The following is a 25778-nucleotide window of genomic DNA, read 5'->3' as shown; positions in this document are numbered from 1 at the left end:
GCCCACTTCCTGATCTAGAAGTAAACAGATTAAATATGCAGAATGAGAAATGCACATTTTTGGAAATAATAATGTGGGAATTTGTTTTGAGTATGTATGTGTGTGTGACTGCATAATCAAGGATCTAGTTATTCTTTTTTTTCTAATAGAAGGCAGAGTAGGAAGAGGAGAAAATAAGTGCTTGTTAATTGAAAAAAAGTAATATAAACTATTCAATTTATTTAACATTTATTTATAATATTAAATAATATCTTTAATTTAATTTATTTATTTATTAATATTAAGTATTATTTAATGGATTGTTTAAATTGTTATAGTTATAATATATTATATATAATTATTATATAATTATTGACATTAAATACTATTAATATTAAATATTTATGATTTAAATATTTGATGAACATTGGTACCTACTGAGGAGGAAAACCATGCCCAATAAAAGTCATTGAGGCATCAGTTGAAAATAGAAGATATAAAAAGCAGGAATTCTTTTGCAGGTAGAAGCTGAACTGGATGGCCTCTACAGTACCTGTTAAAGCATTTCAGTCATATCTGCCTCACCCTATTTGGGTTTTTCTTGGCAAAGATACTGGAGTAGTTTGCCATTTCCTTCTTCACCTTATTTAACAAATAAGGAAACTGAAGAAACAGAGTTAAGTGACTTATCCAAGGTCACATAGCTAGAGAGCACTGGGGCCATATTTGAACTCATGAGGATGAGTCATCCTGATCCACTGCAAGACTTAGTTGCCTTTCTCTGTTTGTGAACTCTTTTACCCCTTAAATTCTGTAGCTTGGATGCTGTGCCTCCAACATAAGGGTTGTTTAGTATATATTAGTCAACCAACTGTCTGGAGTGAAGGTATTCAGAGAATTGCAAGGGAGGGGGGAATTATCTTTTAAGCCCATATTAAAACCACTTTTTAGTAGTTTCTCTTATCTCTTAGATAAATAAATGTGTGAAAATTGTTCTGAACCAACATTAAATGCCAAGTGCTTCCATCCATCTCAGATAAACACAAATGAATGATTCTTTCCAAGACTGCCAGCAGTAATTTTATTTGGTAATATAGACATGTTTTTTTTTCCGTGTCCATTCACAATCGAGAGGCACACGTTGTGAGCAGCCAACGGCGAGGTCACTTGTGTTATTTGCATCCCATTCCAGAAAAGTTCAAAAGAAATCATCAACAAACCCTTTGCCCCATATCTCTGAATCCTGAGATAATTATAAACAGTCATTGAAACAAAACTATAATTTAAAAATTATAGTCCCTTTGAAAATTTATGAAAGCACCAAGGATCACTGAAAGGGTACTCTGCCGGTTTGATGGTTTTCCCCTCAATTCAACACTTCTGGAAATTTAAGATCACAAGTCATGACATTAAAACAAATTAAAGGTTTTTTTTTTTTTTAAAAAAAAAATAAGAAAGATCCACAGTTCCCGATTGAACTGTCCTTGGTGTAGTTGGCTATGTTGTCAAAAGTAGAGTTCTTTGGTGAGCATGGAGACCATGCATGGAATCTGCTTCTTCTCGTTGAAACACGGGTTGTCGGACTGAGATTCAAAGTCCATGGCCACTCTATAGTTCACTCGCGTGAGAATCTGCATGATCTCCAGGCTTTTTCCAAATTCATTCAGGACTGAGCAAAGGGCCTGCACAAACCAAGATCCCTTTCCCGGATTCCTCCATGAATAATAACCTTCAAAGAGGGAAGAAAATAGATCAAAGGGGTTGGTTTTTGCAGCTGGTTCCCAAACAGCCATTGAGAAGAGAGAAGCTTTCATGGATCAGGAAAGTCTTTTGGATCTGCCTTTCAGAAATACTCTGAAGCAGTTCTAATGATGTTCTTGCGAGTTATTGATGATTCTACAATGCCAGATTTAGAGCTGGAAGGGATTTCAGAGATCACTGAGGCCAACCTCCTTATTTTACAGATAAAGAAATGGAGACCAACCTTCTTATTTTAATTATAAGGAAACAAGAGTCCCAGAAATGACAGAGCTAGTAAGGATCTGGGGTGGGATTTGTACCCAAATCTCCCTGACTTCAGTTTAGTGGTGTATTAGATAGTGGTAGACTTAGAATCAAGAAGAAATGAGTTCAAATCCTGCCTAAAAAAATACTTATTAGATGTGTAATCCTTGGAAAATCCCTAAATTTTTTAATTTTCTTACCTATAAAATGGGGTTAATAACAGTATTTGCTTACTTCCATGGCATAGTATGAAGACATAGTGGTAAGTAATGAGCTCTGCAAATCTTAAAGACGTACATAAATATCAGCTATTATTATAGTATGCCATGGAAGTTAGATTACAGTTTTTTTCTTATTATTGGACTAGGACAGTATTATTCATAGGGGTAGGCTAAAGAAAGGAAATAAATTCCACCTGTGTATAGGACTGAGTCTACAATAAGAGGCTCACTGGTTAAATATTCTGACCTCAAGTAAACGTAAAACAATCAGGAATGATCATCAGTTTGCTGATGTAGAGCTTTTTCAGATTTCTCTTTAAAGGGCATTTTAAAGAGAATTTCTCTTTGAAAAGGCATAGTATCTGTTATTGTCAGAAAAGGAATCCCAGTGGAATAAATTTCCAGCATGGCCCTTGTCTAAATCCAAAGGGAAAAATTAATTTCCTAAGACTTGCACTGTATTTCCTAGCTTTCAAAGTCCAATTTCATATCCCCTCATTTGATCTTCTTAATCTCAAGAAGTAGAAAGGAAAGATATTAGTCAGAACACAAGCTGCCTTTCTAAAATGCAATCTCTTTGTAAATTAAAGAAAATGTATACATTGAAAAATAATTATTCGAAATTACCTTATTTGCTAGTGGTTTTCTTGACAGATACTCTCCTCTTCCCCCAAATACAAATAGCTGTATTTATTTTACATTGAATTACCTGTATGTATGCTATTTCCCCATAATAGAATGTAAGTTCCTTATGGGCAGGGGATACTTTGCTTTTGTCTCTTATTTCAAGTGCCTGGCATGTAGTAAGGACTCAATAAATGCTTGCTAACAAAAGTATAGGGAAAAAGATTCCGAATTTGGAGCCAGAGACCTTGACCTAGGTAAAAGTCTTGGCTCCATGGCTAACTGGCTGACAATGACTTTGAGTAAGTCACCTCACCTATCAAGGACTCTTTTTTCTTCTGTAAAATGACTACATGATCTCTAAGACCATTTCAGTCCTAAATCCTAAACTTTGAAGAGGCAGAGGAGTCTACTAGTGAAGATGGATTACTTTCCTTCAACCTTCTCTTACTGTGGATCAGTTTCAAAGCTTACCAATGGATGTGTTCCAGAATCTCTACTTCCACCTTCAAAGAGTTTAAGGGGTGAATGACAGACATGATAGACAGAAACAACATTGATCTAGAGATAATTTTATAATATGGGTGGAGTGAGAATAGAGAGATGATACTGAAATTAGGAACCTGGTTGACTGGAAGGACTTCCTAATTCAGGTATTCTCAACCTTTTTGGTTTCTTTTGACACCTAAAATTATTGAGGACCCCAAAGAACTTTTGTTTATTTGGGTTACTCTATTTGTATTAGAAATTAAAACCAATCAATTAAAAATTTATTTAAAAATAATAACAAACCCAATAGATTGAAATAAATATATTTATAGAAATATAGAACTATATTTTCCAAAATAAAAAAAAAATCTAGTGAGAAGAGTACAAGTTTTACTTTTTTTGTGTGCAAATCTCTTAAATATTTTCTATTAAATAGAAAGCAGGTGGATTCTTTTATCTGCTTCTGCATTCAATCTGTTACAATATGGTTTTGGTTGAAGTAGCTCTATGGAGAAAATCTAGTCTTCCAAAGATATAGAGTTGTGGCTTAGTATGATTAAGAAAATAGTTTTGCTCTTGCAAGACCCCCAGAAAGGATCTTGGGGAACCGTAGGTCCACAGACAACACTTTGAAAAGAGCTGCTGTAAAATTAATAGGGAGTTCAGAAGGAGAGAGGTTTTTTCAGAGGGGAGAAATGAGTTCTATTTTTGATACGATGAGTTGGAGATGGCTATGGGACATCAGTCTGAAATGTTTAGTAGACAGCTAGTGATGAGAGGCTGGACTTCAAAAGGAACTCCAGCTATATCTAGAAAGATATAGAAATGATAACTGGCAAGGTGACCACATGAGAGGATATGGAAAGACCAGAGCACAGAGATTTGGGGTAAGCCCAAAGTTCATTGGAATTCAGAATCTGGTGATAAAGTAATCTTGTGATTTGTCACCTCCTCCTCCCACTTCCCACTGGCCAAGAAGGATGGAGTAGGACAAGGTGGGGCAGGTGTGATACAGACCAAGATCACTCCCAGAAAGAAGCCTACAGAGTAGTCGGACTACAGAAGAATCAGGAAAGAAAGGGCAATTTTTATGAAAACCCAGAGAAGGAGGAGAATCTGGGACAAAGCCATCAACCGTACAATACTAAAGAGGCTGCCCTCAGAGTTATAAGAACTTAACTCAGACAGACGGTGCTTTTACTAGAAACAAAATAAGGGCTTTCATTCCACAACACCAAGACAAGTTCTCTTAACTGACAAATAACAAGTGTGCTTGCAGATTGTTGGAGTTTGGGGTTTTTTCCATACTTGTTTTTATTATTCTTGGTTATTTCTGTCCCCCGTTAAGTGAGGAGTGGCAATAAAGGGTGATGAACACCAGTGGGGAGCTAAGAACGGAACCTTGCTTTTTTTATCCATCATAAAATTCTGACAAATGCATCTGAGCAAATGTTACCTAAATCTCTGTACTGGATGCTCACAAATCTTAAAAACAAACAAAAATATAAGTGTTTCTACTTACGTAAATATTAACAGAATTGCGTGAAAATACCTTTGAACCTGACATTTTGGCTTGAATAGTACATTTAGTAGGTTCAGTTAGTTTTATACCTGGAACTGTGGAATAGGCAAAGAGAAAATCAGCTTCAACCGGTATTTTGCATCCAGGATTGGCATTTGTATCATTGATAGGCCCGGAATCTGTCTGGATCCCGTCATCAAACTCAGTACCTCGGCAAGCCTGAAAACCAAAGCAGAATCCATCTAACGGAGTTAGAAATTAAGATTAGTATGCTGATCCCCTATCCAGTTATGATGAGGATAGAAAATGGAGCTGTTAGCTATTTCCACAAAGTTTACAGTGAGGAAGCAAATGCATTAATCACTTTTAAAAAAGGGGCAGAAAAACCCCAACCACCTTTTTAAAAAAAACAAAAAAACCAATCCCTTACCTTCTGTCTTAAAATCCATACTAAGTATTGGTTCCAAGTCAGAAGAATGTTAAGGGCTAGGCGAATGGGGTTAAGTGACTTGCCCAGGATCTTATTTGAGGCCAGATTTGAACCCAAAAAGCCTGGCTCTCTATCCACTGAGCCGTCCCTCCCAACCACCTTTTAAAACTCAAAGAGAATAAATATGTGAATACATGAATATAACACAGTCCAAGTGTCTCTGTGGGCAGTCAGTCTTTTCTTTAACTCTGTTACCTGTAAAAAGTCATTACCTGAATGAAAAATAATTTAGGTTTCCCTAAGAGGCTCTTGCATTTATCTCCTCTAAAGTGGACAGTCAGATCTTTTATTGGGGTCACTCCATCTGTCCCATAAATCACGTCCTCTTCTCCATGGCTCAGAAGGATACAGGCAAAGCAGGCAGATTCAGTATGGTCCTCTTGAGAAACTATAATCCATAAATATTTCATAATTAGAAGATGAATGAGCCCTCAGGTCTGCTTTTCTTACCTCCCCAGCCCCACATTCTGTAACATTTCCTCAGGTCTGATATTTATTTTTGGGTGGGTGGGCACCCACAAAGGGCAGCTCCAGTGAAAAACATTGGAACAAGGGGGCAGCTGGCTTTTCTTCCTGCTCATTCTCTCCTCTGTGCCCAGGCTCTTCCTGGAAGGACCAGGAACTATCTGACAGATGTGGGTATGGACAAAAGAGGAAGGGTCTTTCCCATTAAAATTACCTGAAACCTTAAGACTCTCAAAGTTCTTTGTATGGCTGGAGGAAATGGGGGGGTAGAGGGTGGTAGTGATGACAACATTTAGAATAGTACTTTTCCAACATCATTTTAAGATTAAGATAAGATTATTTAAGTCAGCTTGGGGACATTTTGCCCTCAATTGCTGCCACCAATGCAATTAGAGTTCATAGCAGAAACACTGTCGATCTGAGATGCCAATAGGAGAAAACTCTGTGACTATATTCCAGTTTTTTTTTTTTTTCTGGGATGACACCACACTGGTCTGAATAAATAACAGATTTTTCTCCAGAAATATGACTTGCTTAAAACCTGAATGTGGCCTATCATTCCATTGGTCATAACCAAGGGAGGGCTGAAATTTGATGGTTTCCCCAGTAGCTCCAAAAACAGCAGTAGTGATTTTCCCTACCAGTCCACATATATATTTATATGTATATATGTAAATATAGTATAAACATAAACAAACAAATTAATATATAAATATATAAGTATAGTATAAATATATATTTAAAAATTTAAACTATGTAAATATTTAATTATAACGTATATATGTGTGTATATATATGTATGTGTACATATATATATATATATATATTTTTTTTTTTGCTGGATATAGTCAAAGAAGTTTAATGTGATTGCTGCAAGGTGAGAAAGAAGCTGATCCTTCTGACTTGTAGGCTCCCAATGAATGCCCCATAAAAGAGGCATTCCACATTCAGCAATTTTTTTTGTTGTTGTTTTCTCCACATTCCCCCAATTTCTCTCAGAAAGATCATTTGAAAATAGGGTGAATTTTCTTATTTCTTACTTTGAGTCTATATCACAGTTTTTCTGTTGGCCCCTAACCCTTATCAAGACTTCCAAAAGAGGCAGACATGCCCTGTGGGTATATACAATGAACCCAGGTATTGCTGACTCTAAATCCAGCTTTCTATTATATTCGTCAGTCAAGCAACCTAGTAGGAGGAAAAGGTCTGAAGCACATCATTCCCTCTGCTCTGCTAAGAGCTTTTTCTTTTTCTTTTGTTAAATATCTCCCAATTAGATATTTAAAAGTTTCTAACATTCATCTTTTAAAATTGAGTTTCAAATTCTCTCTCCTGCTTCTCCCTGTTGAGAAAGCAAGCAATATGAAATCAATTATCCATGTAAAGTCACACAGAATCTATTTCTATAAAAGCTCTGTTGCAAAAACACCCACAAATTGGGCAAAGAGACTTTAAACACTTCTCATCCTCAGTACCATTCACTTGCATTAAAATTCACTCACTGGAGAAAAAGGCATCTGGGCTCACCTTGTTTGAGCAGGTTCTGCATGTCGGAACAAGAACGGTTGTTATGGACTATTACATCAAAACCTAAGCTTCGGAAGCATTTGTATAGTCCTTCCACATCTTTATCGGTACCATTTCTTGTGCCCATGCCTGGTGTGGGAAGGGAACCAACCAATAATTAACAAATCTGATACATTAAAAACACAGCGGAATTGCTCATCGGGCTCCAGGAAGGGGTATGGAGGCGAGGGAAAGAACATGAATCATGTAACCATGGGAAAATACTCTTAATTAATTATGCGAAACAATCAAATAAATAAGTAATTGACAGATCTATTTTAACCAACAAATCAATTTTATTGAATCAGTAAATTAGTTAACTAACAAATCTATTTCACGGAATCAAAAAATCAGTTAACCTACAAATATATCCCGTAAGTCCCAAGTCTGGCAGGAATACGAAATCAAGCCAGAGGCTATCTAACACTCATTCACTTGTAATTTCAATTTCCTCATTTTGGTGCCTTTGAAGGTTCAACTTTTAAAGGAACAAGCAAAACCAAAACCAAACCTGAATGGATCAAAACATATTCAAATGAACAAAGGTCAGATAATCCTTTTGAATCAATATTCTGGTCAAAGTTGAGTAGTTCCTGTAATAAAAATCTGTTTGTGCTGATCTTTTGGACAATCTCCCATCTGCTATTAGAGGGAGTTTTGTAAGAAGCTGGAAGATGTTGATTGTTCAGTATCTTAATCTAAGATTAATCAGTATCCTGTGAATAACTGTTAATTTATAAGAAGCAGTATGACATAGTGGGTAAAATATTTGACTTAAGTCAGAAGATGTGAACTTAAGTTCTTATAATCCACTAGCTATAAAGAATCTTGGGCAAATCTTGAACCTGCTTTTTTATCAGCAAAATGGATATATTCACATTTGCACAAAATAACTTCCTGGATTATTTTGAGAACCAAAGAAGATAATAAATACAAAGCAATTTAGAAATCTTACAAATACTCTATGCCAGGGGCAGGAAGGTGGCTAAAATAGATAAAGAGCCAGGTCTGGAGTTGGGTGGTCCTAGGTTCAAATTGGACTTCAGACATTTTCTAGTTGTGTGACCCTGGGCAGATCACTTAAATCCAGTTGCCTAGTTCTTACTATTCTTTTGCTTTAGAACCAATACTTAAAACACTGATTCTAAGACAGAAGGAAAGGATTAAAAAAAAAAAAAGAAAAAGAAGAAGAAAGAGTACTACAGGCCAATTGCTGGCTGTTAGAGATGGGTAGGACCACAAGCTGGAATCTCCAGTTTGTCAGGTCTCTCTCTTGCACTCTTTTTTTTTTCTTTCAACATTTTTCAATTTTATTTTATTTTCAATTTTTTTATTTTAATAAAAAATTTCCATATAAGTTTTCCAAAGTTGTATGATCCATAGGGTCTCCTCTGTCCTCCCAAAGCTGTTTGTCAGATCTCTTTATAGAGTTCTTGCATCAGGATTCAAAAGATGAGGAACTGAGCCCCAGAGAAATTGAGTCCTGCCAAGAAGTCAAAAAGCTAATAAGTGTCTGAATTGTATTTTTAAATTTATTTATTATTTACATAGTGTTTTCAGGCTTGCAAAGTGCTTTACAAATATTAACTCATTTGATATTATCTTTATTATTTCTTTTAAGTTTTCTGAAGATTAGATATTCCCAGATTCTTTATTCAATTTTCATGTGGCTTTGACTTCAAGTAACACTTACCAGTTTTACTTTCAAACTGTTTGTTATTTATTATGATACATTTGCCAACCTTCTTGTAATCCATATTATATTGGAATTTGGGCACAACCATTCGCTTATATTCGGGCAGGGGTTGGTTTGACTTCTCTGAAACATTTTTCTTTTTCCTAGGGAAAAACAAAAAACCAATTACAAGCTATGAAAGGAAAAAAGGCACATACTCTGTGGTTCTCTACTTTACTGTGCACCTGTATAAAGGGCTTTTCACCACACCTACCTGTTTATTTATGCAGAAAAATTAGCTAGGGTGTGAAGATGGCTGTGCCATTTGAGAGTCAAAAAGCACCTCCCAAGTGCCAGGCATTGTGTTAAACTCTGAGCATACAAAAAAATCAAAAGGCAGTTTAGTTCCTGCTCTCAAGGGACTCACTGTTTCATGTTTTATTTTTGTTTTTGTATTCTTAGCATCTTGCACATTCCCTAGAAAACAGGAGGAGCTTAATAGTTAATATAAATAAAACAAAATAAAATATTAAAATAGAAATATTAATATAATGTATACATATTAATATATTAAAAGGCTACATAATATTACAAATAAAATAGGGATAAGTTCCCAAACCCAGGATGCTATCTGGGTCTATAAACATTTGAAACATAGTATAGTCATGGATGCATGAGAAATGTTACCTTATGCTCTAAGCCTTTGATACTGTGGACTCCGACTCCCTCACCCCCTCCTCTGGGAAAAACTTTTCCCTTGGCTTCCATGAAACTGCTCTCCCCTCATTCTCCTACCTTATATAAAATCTGCCATTTTGTATAGTCAATCTTGATTGTTTGAGCTTGACAGTTTCTGTCCGTTTTATAATTAATTTTGTCAATTTTGACAATCCCATAACATTTCAGACCTGGCCAAATTCTGTCTAGCTATTGTCCAAGACCTAGCCTCGTGAAATTCTGAGATGCTTGATGACAGGTTGGTAGCAACAACTGTTAAATATATTCTATCAAGTTATAAGGAAGCTGCAATCTGTATTTGTGAAGGGAGGGCCCACCTACCCCAATAAAATTCCCAGTCCTTAAAAAGTATTAGGCATCTCAGAATCTTATATTTCCATCACTGCTCTGGGGTCAGACCATAGACTAAATTTAGTTTCAATTCAATAAATCTTTATTAAGTGCCTGTTATAAGTGTGGTGGTGGGGACTGGTTGGATTAGGTTTACAACCCTAACCCTAGAATTCTTTTAAAAAATATTTGATTAGAGACCATTTTATTTCACTGCTCTGGGCACAACGGTGAGAACCAGCCACAGAGCCAGGAAGACTTGAGTTCAACTCTTCCCATATACTGACTTATTTGTTTCCAGGAAAGTCATTTAACCTCTAAGTGCATGAAGAAACTGTCTTAAGAGGATAAATTGCAAAGAGGGAATTGTTCTGCATTGATGCTGAGGGGGTTTCCTCATCCAGGAGCTTTCTATACCAGTGAAATCACAGATTGGGTCCCTATTTCCAACACGACTTAACTCTGATTTTTGTATGATCCTATTTATTTAACACCTTCTTGTGGGATGGCCAACATTTTCCTAAAACAATAACACCTGAGCGTTTAGATAAGCAAATAAAAAATACGCTCTCTTTAAGAGAAAAGAAACCAATTCATTTGTACATCTGGGCTTCTCTTTCCTATTGTTTCTTTCTTATGTCACGTGTTAGGATATTTCTGGGTTTCGGCGCAATTGTTTTCTTCAACTAATGTTAAAAACATCAGTCAGGATTATAAACTCAGCAACCCACTGTGCTTACAGCAGTAGAGAATATTCAACCCTTCAGCTCAAGCCTCAATGATGATAGTAGCAAAAGTCACAAGAATACAGGGATATCCTGGAGTTGAGAGGACCTGGATTCAAATCTAGCCTCACACACTTCCTAGCTGTGTGAGCCTGGGCAAGTCCCTGAATCCCACTTGCTTAGCCCCAGCCCTGCTGACCCAGAGTTGTTATTAGGTCCTAAAGTAAGAAGTTAGGGGGGAAAAAAGAGAACACATAGCAACGAATTGAGGATGGTATTGCTATGGACCAGGGCAAAGGGGAGAAGAGGTAAAAACCTATTTCCTTACAGCTGCTTGGGCAATAAGCTCATTTTTCCTGAATGACCTCTGTTCTAGTGTTGGTGGTTTCTGCCTAGCCCTTCTAGGTAGCATGGTGCACTGAAGAAAGTCCTGCTCTGGAAGCCAGTGTGACCTCAAATTCTAAATCTGGCTATGCCATTAACTTTATCTCTTAGATATTAGACAACTTATTCTACTTCTGGGCCTCTTGGTTTGGACCTTGTGATTTCCAAAGTTCCTTTAAATGTTAACATTTTATATTCTCTAACTGATAAATGGTCAAAGAATACAAAGTCAGTTTCCAAAGGAAGAAATCCAAGCTATGAATAACCATATAAAAAAAAAAAAGTATGCTCCTAAACACAGAAAAATGCTCTTTGAGGTTCTGTCTCTCATACTCATCAGATTAGCAAGTTGACAAAAATAGGAGAAAGGCAATTACTGAAGGAACTGTGGGAAAATAGGGCACATTGGTCCAGTCATTCTGGAAAGAATTTGGAACCATACCTTCAAAAGGACTAAATTGTATACCCTTTGATTGAGCAATGATACTATGATATGATACTTTAAAGAAATTTAAAAAAAAAGAAAAGGGACCCACAAAACCCAAAATATTTATAGTAGCTTTTTTTTTTTGTAGTGGTAAATAAGTGGGACTAAGGGCTTGTTCAACAAATGGAGAATTGCTGAATAAATTACAATATATGATTGTTACTTGTATGAACTGATACAGAGCAAAGTGAATAGAAGCAGGAGGATAATCTGTACAATAACAATACTATAAAGACAAATAACTCTGAAAGACTTGAGAACTCTGATGAATGCAATGATAAACCATGATTCTGGAGGACCCATGATAAACCATGAGTCGTACCTCCTGAGAGAGCTACAGATGGAGACATATATTAGACATAATTATTTAAAAGGGGAGTATTTTTCTCCTTTATTTTTTAAAGGGTAATGGAGACAGAGAAGAGAGGTGGGAGGGAAAGAAATACTGAATGCTTGTTAATGGGAAAAACTTTTAAAGAAAGAATTATAATGTATAATCTGTCCCTAACCTCTTTGCAAAGACATTTTGATAAATCTATGTTTTCACTGATGTGGATAATTTTCCTGGAGATGATGCAGGTTACAACTTATCCATGTTCTTTCCTCTGTGTGTAAGGGACTCATTCTGAATGATGGGGACACTACTCCATTATTAACTGTTTTTTGAATATTTCTTTCTGGATATCCCATTGGCATTGCAAACTCAAGATTTCCAATACAGAATTCCTCTTAAGAATATAACCATTCTCTCAATTTGTCTATTTTTGTGGAGAGTACCACTGTCTTGCCACTATCTTCCCAATTATCCCATGTTTGTAACCTCAGACTCATTCTTGAGTCCTTTCTCCTTCAAGATATGGAGATCCAATCAGCTGCCATTTTGCCATTTAGTTCTCCTAGTACATCCCTAAAATAGTATGGTGGTTACATGAATGGAGAGAAGAGTATGGATACAAGAGATTTTGTAGAGGTTGAAATGACAAAATGAGAACCAAGGGTTTGCCCCTCCATTGGGGAATAGCTGAACAAATTATGGCATAGGAATGTAACCTGTATGAACTGATACAGAGTGAAGTGAGCATTTGTCATTTCATATCACTTGAAAGCCACCAGTGGTTCTTCACTGGGCTTATCAGATAAAATAATAATAGCTACAATATGAGCATGTTAAGCAATTTGCATTACATATTTATTTCTAATTTGATCCTCCTTCAGTTGAGCCTATCTTAACTAAATTAGTTTGTTAGCTGCTACTTGAATATTTAATGAATTAAATTTATTTAATTAATATTAACTAATTTTCTGTTTTCTACCTCTGGGTACTTGTATAAGTCTTCCCATTTATTATTATTAAGCTGAAAGTTATAGAACTGTGTATATCTTTTGACCTGGCAATACCACAATTAGGTTTATTTCTAGCGTATGATTGTGCCATCACATTACTATTGAGTTTGTAAGAAATGATGAGCAGGTTAATTTCAGAAAAATATGGAAAAAGCTACATGAAATTATGAAGAATGAAATGAGAAGAACCAAGAGAATATTATATACAGAAACAGACGTGTACAGCAAGACAGTTTATCTATATCTATCCATCCATCTACTCATCTGCCTATCTCTTTTTATTAAATGATGATTTCTCCAATTTGGGGAGGGGAGGGAAAGTGGGAGATACCTGGGGATTTTTATTTATGTTTACTAATTATATGTAATAACAAATTTCCACATAAGTTTTCCAAAGTTATATGATCCAAATTGTCTCCCTTCCTCTTTCCCTCCCCACTTCTAGAGCTGGCAAGCAATTTAATCATGGTTATACATGTATTATCACACAAAACATGTTTCCATAGTATTCATTTTTTGTAAGTAACCAAACCCCAAAATATATATCCAAACAAACAAGCGAAAAAATAGTATGCTTTCATCTGGATTCCTACTCGAAGAGTTCTTTCTCTGGAAGTAGAGAGCATTCTTTGTCATAAGTCCCTCAGAATTATCCTGGATCACTGTATTGCTGATAATAGCTAACTCTTTCATGGTTGGTCATTCCACGATATTGCTCTTACTATGTAGAATGTTTTCCTGGTTCTGTTTATTTCCTTCTGCATCAGTTCTTATAGGTTTTTCCAGCTCTTTCTAAAGTCATCCTGCTCATCATTTGTTATAGCACAATAATATCCCATCATTAACTACAATTTGTTCAGTCATTCCTCAATGGAGGAAGATCCCCTCAGTTTCCAATTCTTTGCCAGCACAAAAAGAGCAATTATAAATATTTTTTATAAGTAGGTCCTTTCCCATTTAAAAAAAAATCTCTTTGGGATACAGACCTAGTCGTATACTTGGGGATTTTAAAATACCAAACAAGATTTTTTTTTAAAAGTCTTCCTCTATGCCTGAAATACACATTCCTCCCCCAAACAACACATCTCTGAATTTGGGTCTTCCTTCAAGGCTCCTACATCAAACCTTCCATAATCTCTCCAACTTTGAGCCGACATTGCCCCTTTTTATTATATATATATATATATATACACACACACACACACACACACACATATATCACATATGTATACGAGAAAGAAAGAGACATAATATTGTACTTTATATATATATATATGTATATATATATATATATGTATGTATATATATGTATATATTTGTGTTTATGTTGTCAGCCCCCAGTAGAATTCAAGTTCCTTGAGAGCAGGAGCTCTTTCATTTTTATCTTTGTAGACCCACTTCCTAACCCATTACCTTACACATTGTAGACACTTAAAATCAATTGCTGTTAAAATGGACTGAATGGAAACAAACATAGAACACTGGAGAAGTTAGTGTTTGCTAATGAGTGCCATTTTGTTTGCCAAACTAGGCTTGAAACCATCAAGTATGGCCCTTCCTAGGGCACCATAGAGCCCTGGGACTGACCAGAACCATTCCTAGATTCCCCCAAAGAAGCAGCTGTCCTGATTTTCCAAGCCTAACATAGTATGTGGAAGGATATAATTATGCAAAAAACCGACAGCCATAGCATTTTAGGTGCCCTAAGTTAAGGAAAAGGAGTTTCTCTGTGGGAAGGAATCTTTTTGCAACAATGATAATTTTTTAAACAAACTGCTTTGGGTATCTGAGTAGTACCAGGACTGTGATGAAAAGGAAGCTGTCATTAGTATCCACTGAATGACAACTTCAACAAAACCCCAAAGCATTTGCCATAATCAGACATGATTAACATGATAAAGAAAAGGCTTTGCTTTTGATTAGACTTATTTAATCAAGTGGCCAGAAATAAATATATTGGGGAAAGAATTACAGGTACTGTTTAAGGAAATAGCTTAAGAAAAAAAAAAAATTCCACTATTACAAAAAGGGTATTTTCTTTTGAGGAGGAGGAGGAAAGGCCCCAAAAGGATATTTTTTAAAAAAGATGAAACATAATGTTCTTCCTCAGGTGAGTCAAAAAACAGATAAAGGGAACTTTCTCAACTATCCTGCCCCCAAATAAAACTCCGACTCTTTACACAGGAACCTAATATCTATTTCCTCATTACAGAATTAAAAGTCAAAGTCCTTCCTTAAAAACAAATGAAATCTCAGTTGACAACCATTTCTCCAAGTCCGTGGGTATGTGCTGGGAAGGAGTGGGTCAGAAATTATTTGCTTAGTCCTTACTAATCAATCCTTTCTTAAGGACAAAAGTTGTGAGGAGATACACCATTAATAACTGAAAGAAGAAATCCTGAGACCAAGATTCACACAGGTAGAGAGAAAGGAATGGAAAAGTATATATTATGTATCAACTATGTGTCAAGTATTTGGAGATTTAGACATAAGATTGAGACATTCCCTACTCTCGGGGAGCTCACATTCTAATGGTGGGGAGATAACCCATAAAGAAAGGTTCATTTTATAGCAGATGGACCACAGCATTTCAGGGAGTAATGACTGATAATAAAGTTTTGCTGAGTAATTACTGGGCTAAGATTAAGAAGATCCAAGAGAGACAGCTAAGTGGATCAGTGGAATAGAGAGCCAAGTTGGAAACAGGTGGTCTTGGGTTCCAATCTGGTCTCAGATACTGCCTTGCTATGTGACCCTGAACAAGTCACTTGACCCCAACTGTCTAACCTTTACCATTTGTCTTCCTACGAGCCAATATTTAGTACTAAAATATTTAATTTAAAATTTAAAAACATATTTTAATTTAAAATATTTTTTAAAAGAAAAGAAAAAAAAAGACCTGGGAACTAGCTTTACTACTTGCTGATCAATATAACCTTGCAGGTCAATTTCCCTTTCTTTGTCCCAATTTCCTCCTGTCAAAGAGGGGAGTTGGACAAAATGATCTCTAAACTTCCTCCAACTGCCAGTATTCTTTATTCTCTGAAATGAATATTTTGAGGCACAAAAAGTAGAAATGAATGAAAAGATTTCCAAGGGTAAAGATTTAATATACTAAATCAAGATCCATTCCATGTGGATGCAGTCTGTCAGAATCAAAATCCAAACCATATGACTGTCCTAATATTAAAATCACTAAACCAGGAGCATGGAATTATAGATAGATGGTGGGCCTCAGAGCCAGGAAAAACCGAGTTCGAGGTACCCCATACCATGGCTGTGTGAGAAGGGGCAGATCTGAGAGCTCTAGGCAAATCTTTAAGACTAAATTGCAGGGCAGGTGCTGACCTATAATGGTACAGGGAGTTTTCTCATTTCAAAGAGGATTCCTGAAAACAATGAAATCACAGTTCTAGTCTCTATCCCTAGGAAAATCACTAGATGACAGGCAAAGAACCCCAATGTTGGATGAGAGTCAAGGAAATCTAGTTTAATCAGTTACTTCTTTGATGTACTCTATATTCAAACCAGATTGGCCTGGAACAAATGGTCTCTAATGTCCCTACTAACTAAAATCTATGATTCTGTAGATGTTTCCCTAAACTCAACATGCTATCTCCCAAAGATCTTTTCCTCTTCTTTCTTTCTTTCTTTCTTCCTTCCTCTTTCTTTCCTTCCTTTCTTCCTTCTTTTTTTTTCTTTTCTTCCTTCTTTATCTTTCCTTCTTCCTTCTTTTTCTTTCTTTTCTCCTTCCTTCTTTCCTCTCTTCCTTTTTTTTCCCCTAGGGTCACAGCTAGGAAGTGTCTGAGGCCAGATCTGAACCTATGTTCTCCCAACTCCAGGCTAGCATTCAACCCAAAGTCCTCCTTAGCAGCCTGAGCCTAAGCTCTTTCAACTGATTTTCCTTTGTTCTGATTTCTAGTTCCTTCACCACCTTCTGGATGCATTCCACTTTGTTAATGTTTTCCTCAGGCTCAGAACTAAATACAATACTCCAGAGCATAGTGCCACAATCCATTCCTTTGTTTTAGGCTCAATGCTTCTAAGATCTCACTACATTTTTGTTCTAAAGTGGACTTTTTGCTTTGTTAAGTCATGCTGAGTTAGTGGCCTAATAAGACCATCAGAACTTGGTATATGAATTATTGTCTAGTCATGCCTCCCCCTCATCCTATTTGTATAGTTTATTTTCTGAACCCAAGTGTAGGAGTTGACATTTGTTATTAGTATTATTAAATTTCATCTTATTAGATCTGGTTTGTTAATCTAATTGTTTAGAGTCCCAGTTCTAGAAACCATGAGCTGTATAATTTTGAGGAGGTCACTTAATATATCTAAATATTAGTTATCTCATCGTTAAAGTGGCTAAAATAATGCTTTTACTATCTACTTCCAGGATTAAGGGAGGCAGCATGGTATAATGGAAATATCTGAAATCTGAAAAACTGGGTTTGAATTTTTGCTTTTTGCCTTTTACTAACCCATGATTGACCTTGGGCAAAGGACTTAACCCCTCTGGGCCTCAACTTCCTCATGGTTTGAATGGTGTCTAATTCAAATAGAAATGGAGGCCCCTAATCCACATATAGGGGAATCCCTGCAGGCCACACACTGACTTTAGTTTTAAAATGTAATATGAACTATTTTTGTTGTATTTCGTGTTTTATTATATTTTAATTTATTTGGTTAAATATTTCCCAATTACCTTTTAATTTGCACTCAGGAGTGTTTGATGCCCCATGGACTAGACATCTACGAAGCCCCTTCCAGCTCTAAATCTATGACTCAATGCTTTGTAAGCTATAAAACATTATAAAAATGTGAATAACTTATTATTGCATCCATAGTCTGGCATTTTCACTGTATCTCTTTAGCTTGAGATCCTGGGCAGATCTGCTTACTTGTGCTCTACTTACCTTCACCCAAGTCACTGATAAAAACAGGTCTAAATGGTCTAAAAAGATATCCATGAAACATTCCAATAGGAGGTGTGGTTCCATTAATGGATCTTCTTTGGGTCAGGTCATTTTGACCCTCCCAAATTCCCTATAAATCTTAAGTTCCCTGAGGGCAGGGATATCTTCTCTTCTACCAAGTGTTATCATCCAAAGTACCCTACTCCATTCCCTGAGGTCAGGCATCTGATAAAGTCTCCTTGCCAGACAACAGATTCCATTCCAGAGGCCTCCATTCCATAGAGGCGGAATGAGTTTAGAAATTTTAATATAAAACTTGATATAATATAACCTTACTATTTTATAGAAAAAGTCACATAGCAATCCAAGCTGTTCCACTGAATTTTTTCTGTTCCTGGAAACAATTTCTGGAAGGAAAAATGCGCCCCCTGAATACCATCAGCACATTGACCTGTTCCTAGCTAGTTTGGACCAGGGCCATTCTGCTTAAAGTGTTGAACCTGAATTGGATTACAAAGAACTATTTGTTGAGTGAATTCAAGGCGGGGAAAGCCACCCCTTTACTTTTTTCACTACAATATATATTAGAGTTCATTTTAGAATGAAAAAAGAGACATCTTATAATTAAGTATGCTTAGGTTTTCTAGCACAGGAAAAGTTTTCAAGGGTAGGTCCAAGACAACCCAACTTGAAAAGATGCAATCTGATGGATTATTGGCTAACACCATTCCTTATCTCAGGGACACTTGGGTTGGCCAAATGCAGGTCCTGGTTTAACACATTTTGCATCCACCCAGGCCTGGCTTGTAAAATTTTCCTAAGCATAAAACCTCAAATGCTCATTTCAAAGACATTTTCCTTCTTAAGGCACCTGTGACCATAATTAGAAGACTGCTCTTCAGAGATGGAAGGGAGCGGCCACATCACTGTCAAGAAGCTGCCAGTTAATAAAAGGAGAGCTAGCCAGGCTGCTGGGTCAGTCTTCATAACCTGGGCCATTGCAGAACCACTGACAATATTGATAAGAAATGAGAACAAGAGAGCTTGGAGAGCTCTGCTTCGGTGGCCCATCAATACAACTCTGGAGGGCTTTCTCATGCTTGCTTTCCCTTGTCTCCCTCCCAGCCCGCTGGCTGGCTGATGGATGTCTTAAGGCACAAGCCATAACAAAAGACTGGATGGTGGTGACATTGTCCCTAGCACAGTGATGGCAGCAGCCTTCCCATCACCTTCTAAGTCATGTTCAAGACTCTCTGGGGAGCCTGTCAGAGGTCTGACAGACAATGGGTCAGAGAGTTCCAACAGTGAAATCTGCATGGAATCATAGAACATTCATCCCCAAGGGGTCTTTCAGGATCATATCAGCTAGCTATTTTATTTATTTTATATATACATATACATAAGTATATATAATTTATTAATTGTTAGCTGCAGTAATATGGGACAAGAGCTTCTATATAAATATTAAGCCCAATTAGAAATACTATTAGGAAGTCACTCAATAAAAATCACAGAAATAATTGTTTCTTCTTTTATTTAATAGGCATGAGGGCTGTTTGGCTTTTGAATTTTTTTCCCTCCCTAAAATACAACACTATTTGGAAGCATTTTTTTGTAATTAGCTTTCTTTTCTTTCTCTTTTTCCCCCTCCCTCTTTAATCTTCTGTTTTCATTTAATCCAATTAGCAGGGCACCTCTAGGATACAGAATTTTAAAAACAGGTGTCAAGTCATCATTTACATAATATCTTGGCAGCTTCAGCCCAGAGTGCCAATATGTTTGTTTGTCTGTGGAAGACAGGGAGGTAGAAGGGCTGAGGGGGGAGAAAAGGGACTTTTTTCCAAAACAGAAACCTAATCAGTGGTTACAAAAATAAAATGAAAGATCCTGTTCACTACCATTTTTTATTTGCCAGTATCTCAAACAAACCCAGAGAACACCCATTCTCAATCACTTTACTTTGTTTTTCTACTTCCTTTTTCCTCCTCATACCTTAGAGTATTCTTTGTTCCCCTCCACAATAACTACTATGAGAATAGTAGGATGGTACAGGGATAATGGCACTAGACTGGGAATTTGGAGATGTCGGATTGGGAAGAAACCCCAAATGGGGTCATGAAGAGCAGGACCCAAGTGAATGGCAATAGTTGGAAGGAAAGAAGGTACCTGTTGTAGGAATGATAAAGTCCTATAGAGATGAATCAGCATTGCAACCTGGGGAGAGAAGAAAATCATATTGCCCAGCCACCCTTAGTCAATCCCATAAATCCATCAATCAAGAAGGTTGTTTTGGAGAGCTTTCTGGGACAGTGAGTCTAAAAGGAATTAGTGAAAGCAAATATTCTATACGAAATAGTCTACTGATAGGGGCATCCTAATGTAATATGTAAATGAAATAATTCTAATGACACCACTGAAATAGTTTGAAGAAACCCTGCCATGCCTTAAATGTAATTATTATCCCACCTTGTTTGCAAGCTTTTAAAAATTTTTTAACCCTTACCTTCTGTCTTAGAACCAATATTGGTTCTAAGACAGAAGAGTGGTAAGGGCTAAGAATAGGGGTCACACAGCTAGGAAGTGTCTGAGGCCACATTTGAACCCAAGATCTCCCATCTCTAGGCCTGGCTCTCATTCCACTGAGCCACCAAGCTGCCTCCTATACATGGGTTTAATGATGCTGTTAACCATCCTACAACTACACCACCTGGAGCTTCCTTTAAAAGCATGACAGCTAATCTTTAGTGATGAGGAACAATTCTCTCTCTTTCCTTCCTTCCTTCCTTTCTCTTTCTCTTCTCTCCCTCACTCCCTCTTTCCTTCTTTTTCTTTCTTTTCTTTCCTTTTTTTTCTTTTTCTTTCTCTTTCCTTCCCTCTTTCTTCTTTTCTCTCTTCTTCTCATCTTCTCTCTCTCCCTTCCCCCTTTTCTTTCTTTCTCCTTTATCATTTATTTTAGAATCATACTGAATATTGGTTCCAAAGCAGGGATTAAGTGACTTGCCTGGGTTCACCTATCTAGAAAGCGTCTGAGGCTACATTTGAACCCCGGACCTCCCATCACACAACAGTCCTGGCTCTCAATCCTCTGAACCACCTAACTACCCTGGTACAATTCATTTTCAATAAGGATCATTGTGCAGTCATTTTTATATCTGACTCTTTATTTATGACCCCATTTGGGGTTTTCTGGGCAGAGACACTAATGTCAATCGCCAGCTCCTTTTACAGATGAAGGACCCGAGGCAAACAAGGTTAAGTGGCCTGCCCAGGGTCACTCAGCTGGTGTCTGAGGCCAGATTTGTACCCAGCCCATCCTGACTCCAGGCCTGGCACCGTCCCTGCACTCTCACTGTGGTCAGTGGAATGGAGGATGGGCCATTTCTATTTTCTAATAAAGAATGACTATCGTTTTGGTAATTAATTAGGTTTGCTGAGCAGATAATCAGATAAAACTCTCCAGACTGGTCAAGAATAGCCTCAGAGATTTCCAAAGAGTGAGCAGGAGAGATTTCCAAGGAGCGAGCACGGATTAATGAGCCGACTGCGGGAATGATGGCGATGTTCTGAACCACAGGGCCCAGCAGGGTTCTGACGGCAGGAAATAAGCAGCTTTCAAAGACCTGGGAAATAACCTTCAGACACAGAAGTCCGTCGTCTAGGACAGGCAGGGTTTAAAACAAAAACAAAAACAGCGCTTCTGGCCTGCATTCGTGTTTGGATTTCCTACCCAAGGTGGAAGAGCTCCGGAGCCAACCTCCTAAAACAAGGGCTGGGTTTACCTCTGCAATGCTGCTTTCTCACCTTTTCATTTCAGCATTTCCTAAAGTTTTATTTCCACTTCTCCATCCTTATCCCTAATGCTTGTAGAACAATTGAAAATCATCCTTGCAAGCACTCTGAGAGCCATCATCGAATTTGCTTTCTATGCGGCACAAATGAGAGAGCCAGGAAAAATGCAAGTGGGGCAAAGTTGTCCTTAGTACTGGGGTAGATTTGATCTAGATTCTGATTTCCCTGCCCAAAAGCATGACAGCTAATCTTTAGTGATGAGGAACAATTCTCTCTCTTTCTCTCTCTCTCTTTCCTTCCTTCCTTTCTTTTTCTTTCTCTTCTCTCCCTCACTCTCTCCTTCCTTCTTTTTCTTCCTCTCTTTTCTGCCTCAGAGAACTTGCTCTCTATAAAACCAGCTTGTATCTCGCCTGCCTTGCACTTTCAAAGAAAAACCTTTGCCCAGGTCATCCCACTAAGGTGGGGGAGAGAAGGGAACAATCAGAAGATTAATTTAGGAATCATAATAAAACAGAGTTTCCTGTTTACAGCTCTGGGTCCTTCCCAAGGTTATACACTTTGGAATTGCTTGCTATTAATTTATTTTTTTAAAAAAGGAAAGAAATTTTATTGATACTTTACTCATTTTTTTTCACTGAACTCTATGTTAAATGGGTAAAATAATGGGGCTGGACCTTTGGTTTGAATAGTAAGGGTTAGGATTTCCTATTAAAAATGGAATAGTTCTGAAAACTTACTTGATGATGCCCAAGTCAAGCTCATACATCTCTATCAATAGAGGTCAGCACCTTCCCTACAACCAAGAGAGTTACAAAGAACATCTGCTGGACAGCAGAAATGGGACTGGAACTTAGGTCTTCTTTGGTACTAAGCTATGCTACTTCTCAAGTAAGATTCCCCTCCAATTATGATTTCTTAGTGCATTTATATAGTGGATCTTATTTAAATAGTTTTTAACTCATTCCAAAGGCATGTTAATAAATACTAGCTATTGAACAAAAATTCTTATATTACTCAATACCTACATTTTCCTGACTTCTAAATGAATGAAATTTATTTAGATTGGGATGATAATATTAATTATAACAATGTCTAACATTTACATAATGCTTTATGGTTAGCAAAGATCTTTATAAATATTAATATGTAATCTTATAACATATTCCCAGTGGAATTGCTTGTCAACTCTGGGGGGGGGGGGAACAAGAATCATGTAATCATGAGAAATTTTTTTCTTTTTCCCTTTTTTAAATTTTTATTTGGAATATTTTTTCATGGTTACACAATTCATAATCTCCCCTCCCTTGCTTCCCCCCACCCCCCCTAAGACTGACAAGCAATTCCACTGGGTTTTACATGTATCCTTCAAAACCTATTCATGGGGAAATTTTTTAAAATAAAAATAAATATTATCTTACTTTATCCACATAACAACCCTTGGAAGTTGGGGGCCTATTCATGGAAAAAAAAATTTTAAATAAAAATAAATATTATCTCACTTTATCTACATAGCAACCCTTGGAAGTTGGGGGCTAGTATTATCTATCTCCATTTTATAGATAAGGAAATTGAGACAAAAGAGGTTAAATAACCCAGAATCACACAACCAGTAAATGTCTAAGGAAGGTTAAATCTTCCTGATCCCAGATCCAGTGTTTTCTATCCACAGAACCACTCTTAGAGATCATTTAATCACAAGATCATTGACTTTAGAGTTACAAGGGATCTGGGAAGCCATCTAGTCTAGCCTCCCTCATTTCAGATAAGGAAATTCTAGGGGGATTAGACAAGTTGTGGCCTCCAAGGTGTCATACAGAAAGGGGGGGGGGGAGGGCAGGGATTGGAAGTAAGAATTAAAGAGTATTTTCCATAAGGACCTGCTCTAATTTTATTAGGGGGAAGGCTTCAGTAGTATTATTTGGGTGTTTTTCCAAGCTCACCTTAAGCATAAATGGGGGTCCCTGGTCCCTCTTACTCTCTTCCTAGAGGCTATCAGAAGAACTAAAAGACTACACAGAAAACTCCAAATGGGTTCCTAGGAGTCTGACATGACCCCAAAATGACTGAACACCAGAGAGTCCAATTTGAGGCATCCAGGATGTCTCTTTCCAGTCTAGTCTCCTATCCAGAAATGTCACAGTGTTTCTGGCCCCTGAAAGTTTATGTGTTGAACAGATTCAGTCACATGTTTGATTAAGTTAGATTCATCACAGAAAACTAATCAAAAACCTGGGAGAATGATTAAAAAAAAAATCTCTAACCTATTAAGATTCACCCATAAAGCAATCCCTTCCTGGCAAATATAATAATCATGCCAGAATACATCGTAGTAGAAGTAGAACACACGGTCCCTTTCCAAAGGATAAGACAGAGATGGCACCTGTCATTTCCTTGGAAGGAGGAGTTCCCAGAAGAGGAAATGCCTTCTGCCCATTATAGCCTAGAGCCCAGGGTTATGGGCTTCTTGCCTAGAGCCCTGAGATGCTGTGGCCTGTTCAAGGCCGTTCTCTATGTCAGAGGCTGGACCCAAACCCAGGCCTTTCTAGCTCTGACTAGACTATCTAGCCACCATACCGCAGATGGGATGGGGCAGGAGGGCACAAAAACAAAGAAATCAGGCTCTTCCTGGATGCTCAGCAAAATGCATTTAGACATAAAATTCCAGGCCCGAGTTTAATTTCCTCATCCAGAGATCACGGATAGATTTTTTCCTCTTACAGAGTCTGCTGCGCTATTCAGCGAGCCCTGTGCTGCCTACGGGATGCTTTTCTGAATCAGGCCGTAAAGTAAATCCTCCGGGTAAATTCCCATTTATCCATCAGGCCCTAAAGTAAATCCTCCGGGTAAATTCCCATTGATCCATCAGGCCCTAAAGTAAATCCTCCGGGTAAATTCCCATTTATCCTCTACCGCTCCTCCCTAGAAGCCTCCTCTGTTTTCTGCCTTTCCCCCCTGGCATGGAAGTTGTAAATGCAGCACCAGGCACGCTTTGCCCCAGAATGATTCCACAGGGAACCAAGACTCTGGTTTTCCGACTCAGCTTTTTATCCAAATTCTTAGGGGATGACTCATCTCTGGCTGCTGACATTTCAGTGGATGACATTCCCACAGGCCTACTACCTTCCCACCCGGAGTGGAAGAAAGGGCAAGAGAGAAAGAGGGTTATTAATTCGGTACCTAGGCTCTTCATCGAAAAACACTCCACTCTGCATTGGAAACAGATTCCACCCGGGTTAGATGGTGCCTATCTTCTTCTTCAGTAGGATCAGAGACCGCATATTCGGGGCTAGGCCTGGGCAGGAAACCTGACTCTGTACATCCAGGCCTGGCAAAGTAACTGAGTCAGCGAGTGGATGTGTGTGAGAAAGAGAGAGAGAAAGGGAGATGCTGGAGTTTTCCATAGGATTAGCCTCACTATCAGGCCTAGTGACCTACTGGGGTCACAAAAGGCTGGGCGGCTACTTCTGCTGACAAGCAGAAACTTCCCAGCGCGGCATCCCCCAGCACTGGCCCACATAAAAGAAAGCTGGTCTTTAAGAGGGACAGATAGGAGAGGCTTCCTGAATCCTTTCATGTTCACATGTTTTTAGATACCGGCATCTATAAGGCAAAAGCGGAACTGGTTTTTAAATGTTTTGATAATTACCATCATTGATTTCCTTTATAATTCTGTGTTTTTTAAAACATTATTTCATTTTTACAGACTATATATATATTATAGATATAAATATATCTATGAATAATATGTTTATTATTTATATAATAAATTTATTATTTATATAATAAACTATAAATAATATGTTTATATTTATGGGAGAGCCTATAAATATTATATTATGGAACAGAAATATTATGTTTATGTTTGTTACAGAATATAAATATTGTATTGTATACTATAAGTATTATGTTCATATTTATTTTATAGACCATAAATATATTTATATTTGTTACAGAATATAAATATAGACTATAAATATAATGTTCATATTATTTTATAGACTATAAATATTATATCATTAAATATAAATAT

General features: G+C 37.2%; 1 protein-coding gene across 1 annotated transcript in view; it reads right to left on the bottom strand.

The window, feature by feature from the left end:
• Nucleotides 1–1033: 1033 nt before the first annotated feature.
• CASP7 (caspase 7) overlaps nt 1034–25778 on the bottom strand; it is a 59889-nt gene continuing 35144 nt past the window's right edge. Inside the window, exons 3-7 of the mRNA XM_044665595.1 lie at nt 9054–9199; nt 7322–7450; nt 5542–5717; nt 4929–5058; nt 1034–1708 (exon numbers count right to left, since the gene is read on the bottom strand). Of these exons, the coding sequence (XP_044521530.1) occupies nt 1485–1708; nt 4929–5058; nt 5542–5717; nt 7322–7450; nt 9054–9199 (805 nt within the window). The 3' untranslated portion in view covers nt 1034–1484. The remainder of the gene's footprint in view (nt 1709–4928; nt 5059–5541; nt 5718–7321; nt 7451–9053; nt 9200–25778) is intronic.

Source organism: Gracilinanus agilis, chromosome 2, assembly GCF_016433145.1.
Source record: "Gracilinanus agilis isolate LMUSP501 chromosome 2, AgileGrace, whole genome shotgun sequence".
Lineage (NCBI taxonomy): Eukaryota > Metazoa > Chordata > Mammalia > Didelphimorphia > Didelphidae > Gracilinanus > Gracilinanus agilis.
Note: the sequence above shows the minus strand (reverse complement) of the source record. Positions and strands in the feature narration are given on the sequence as shown.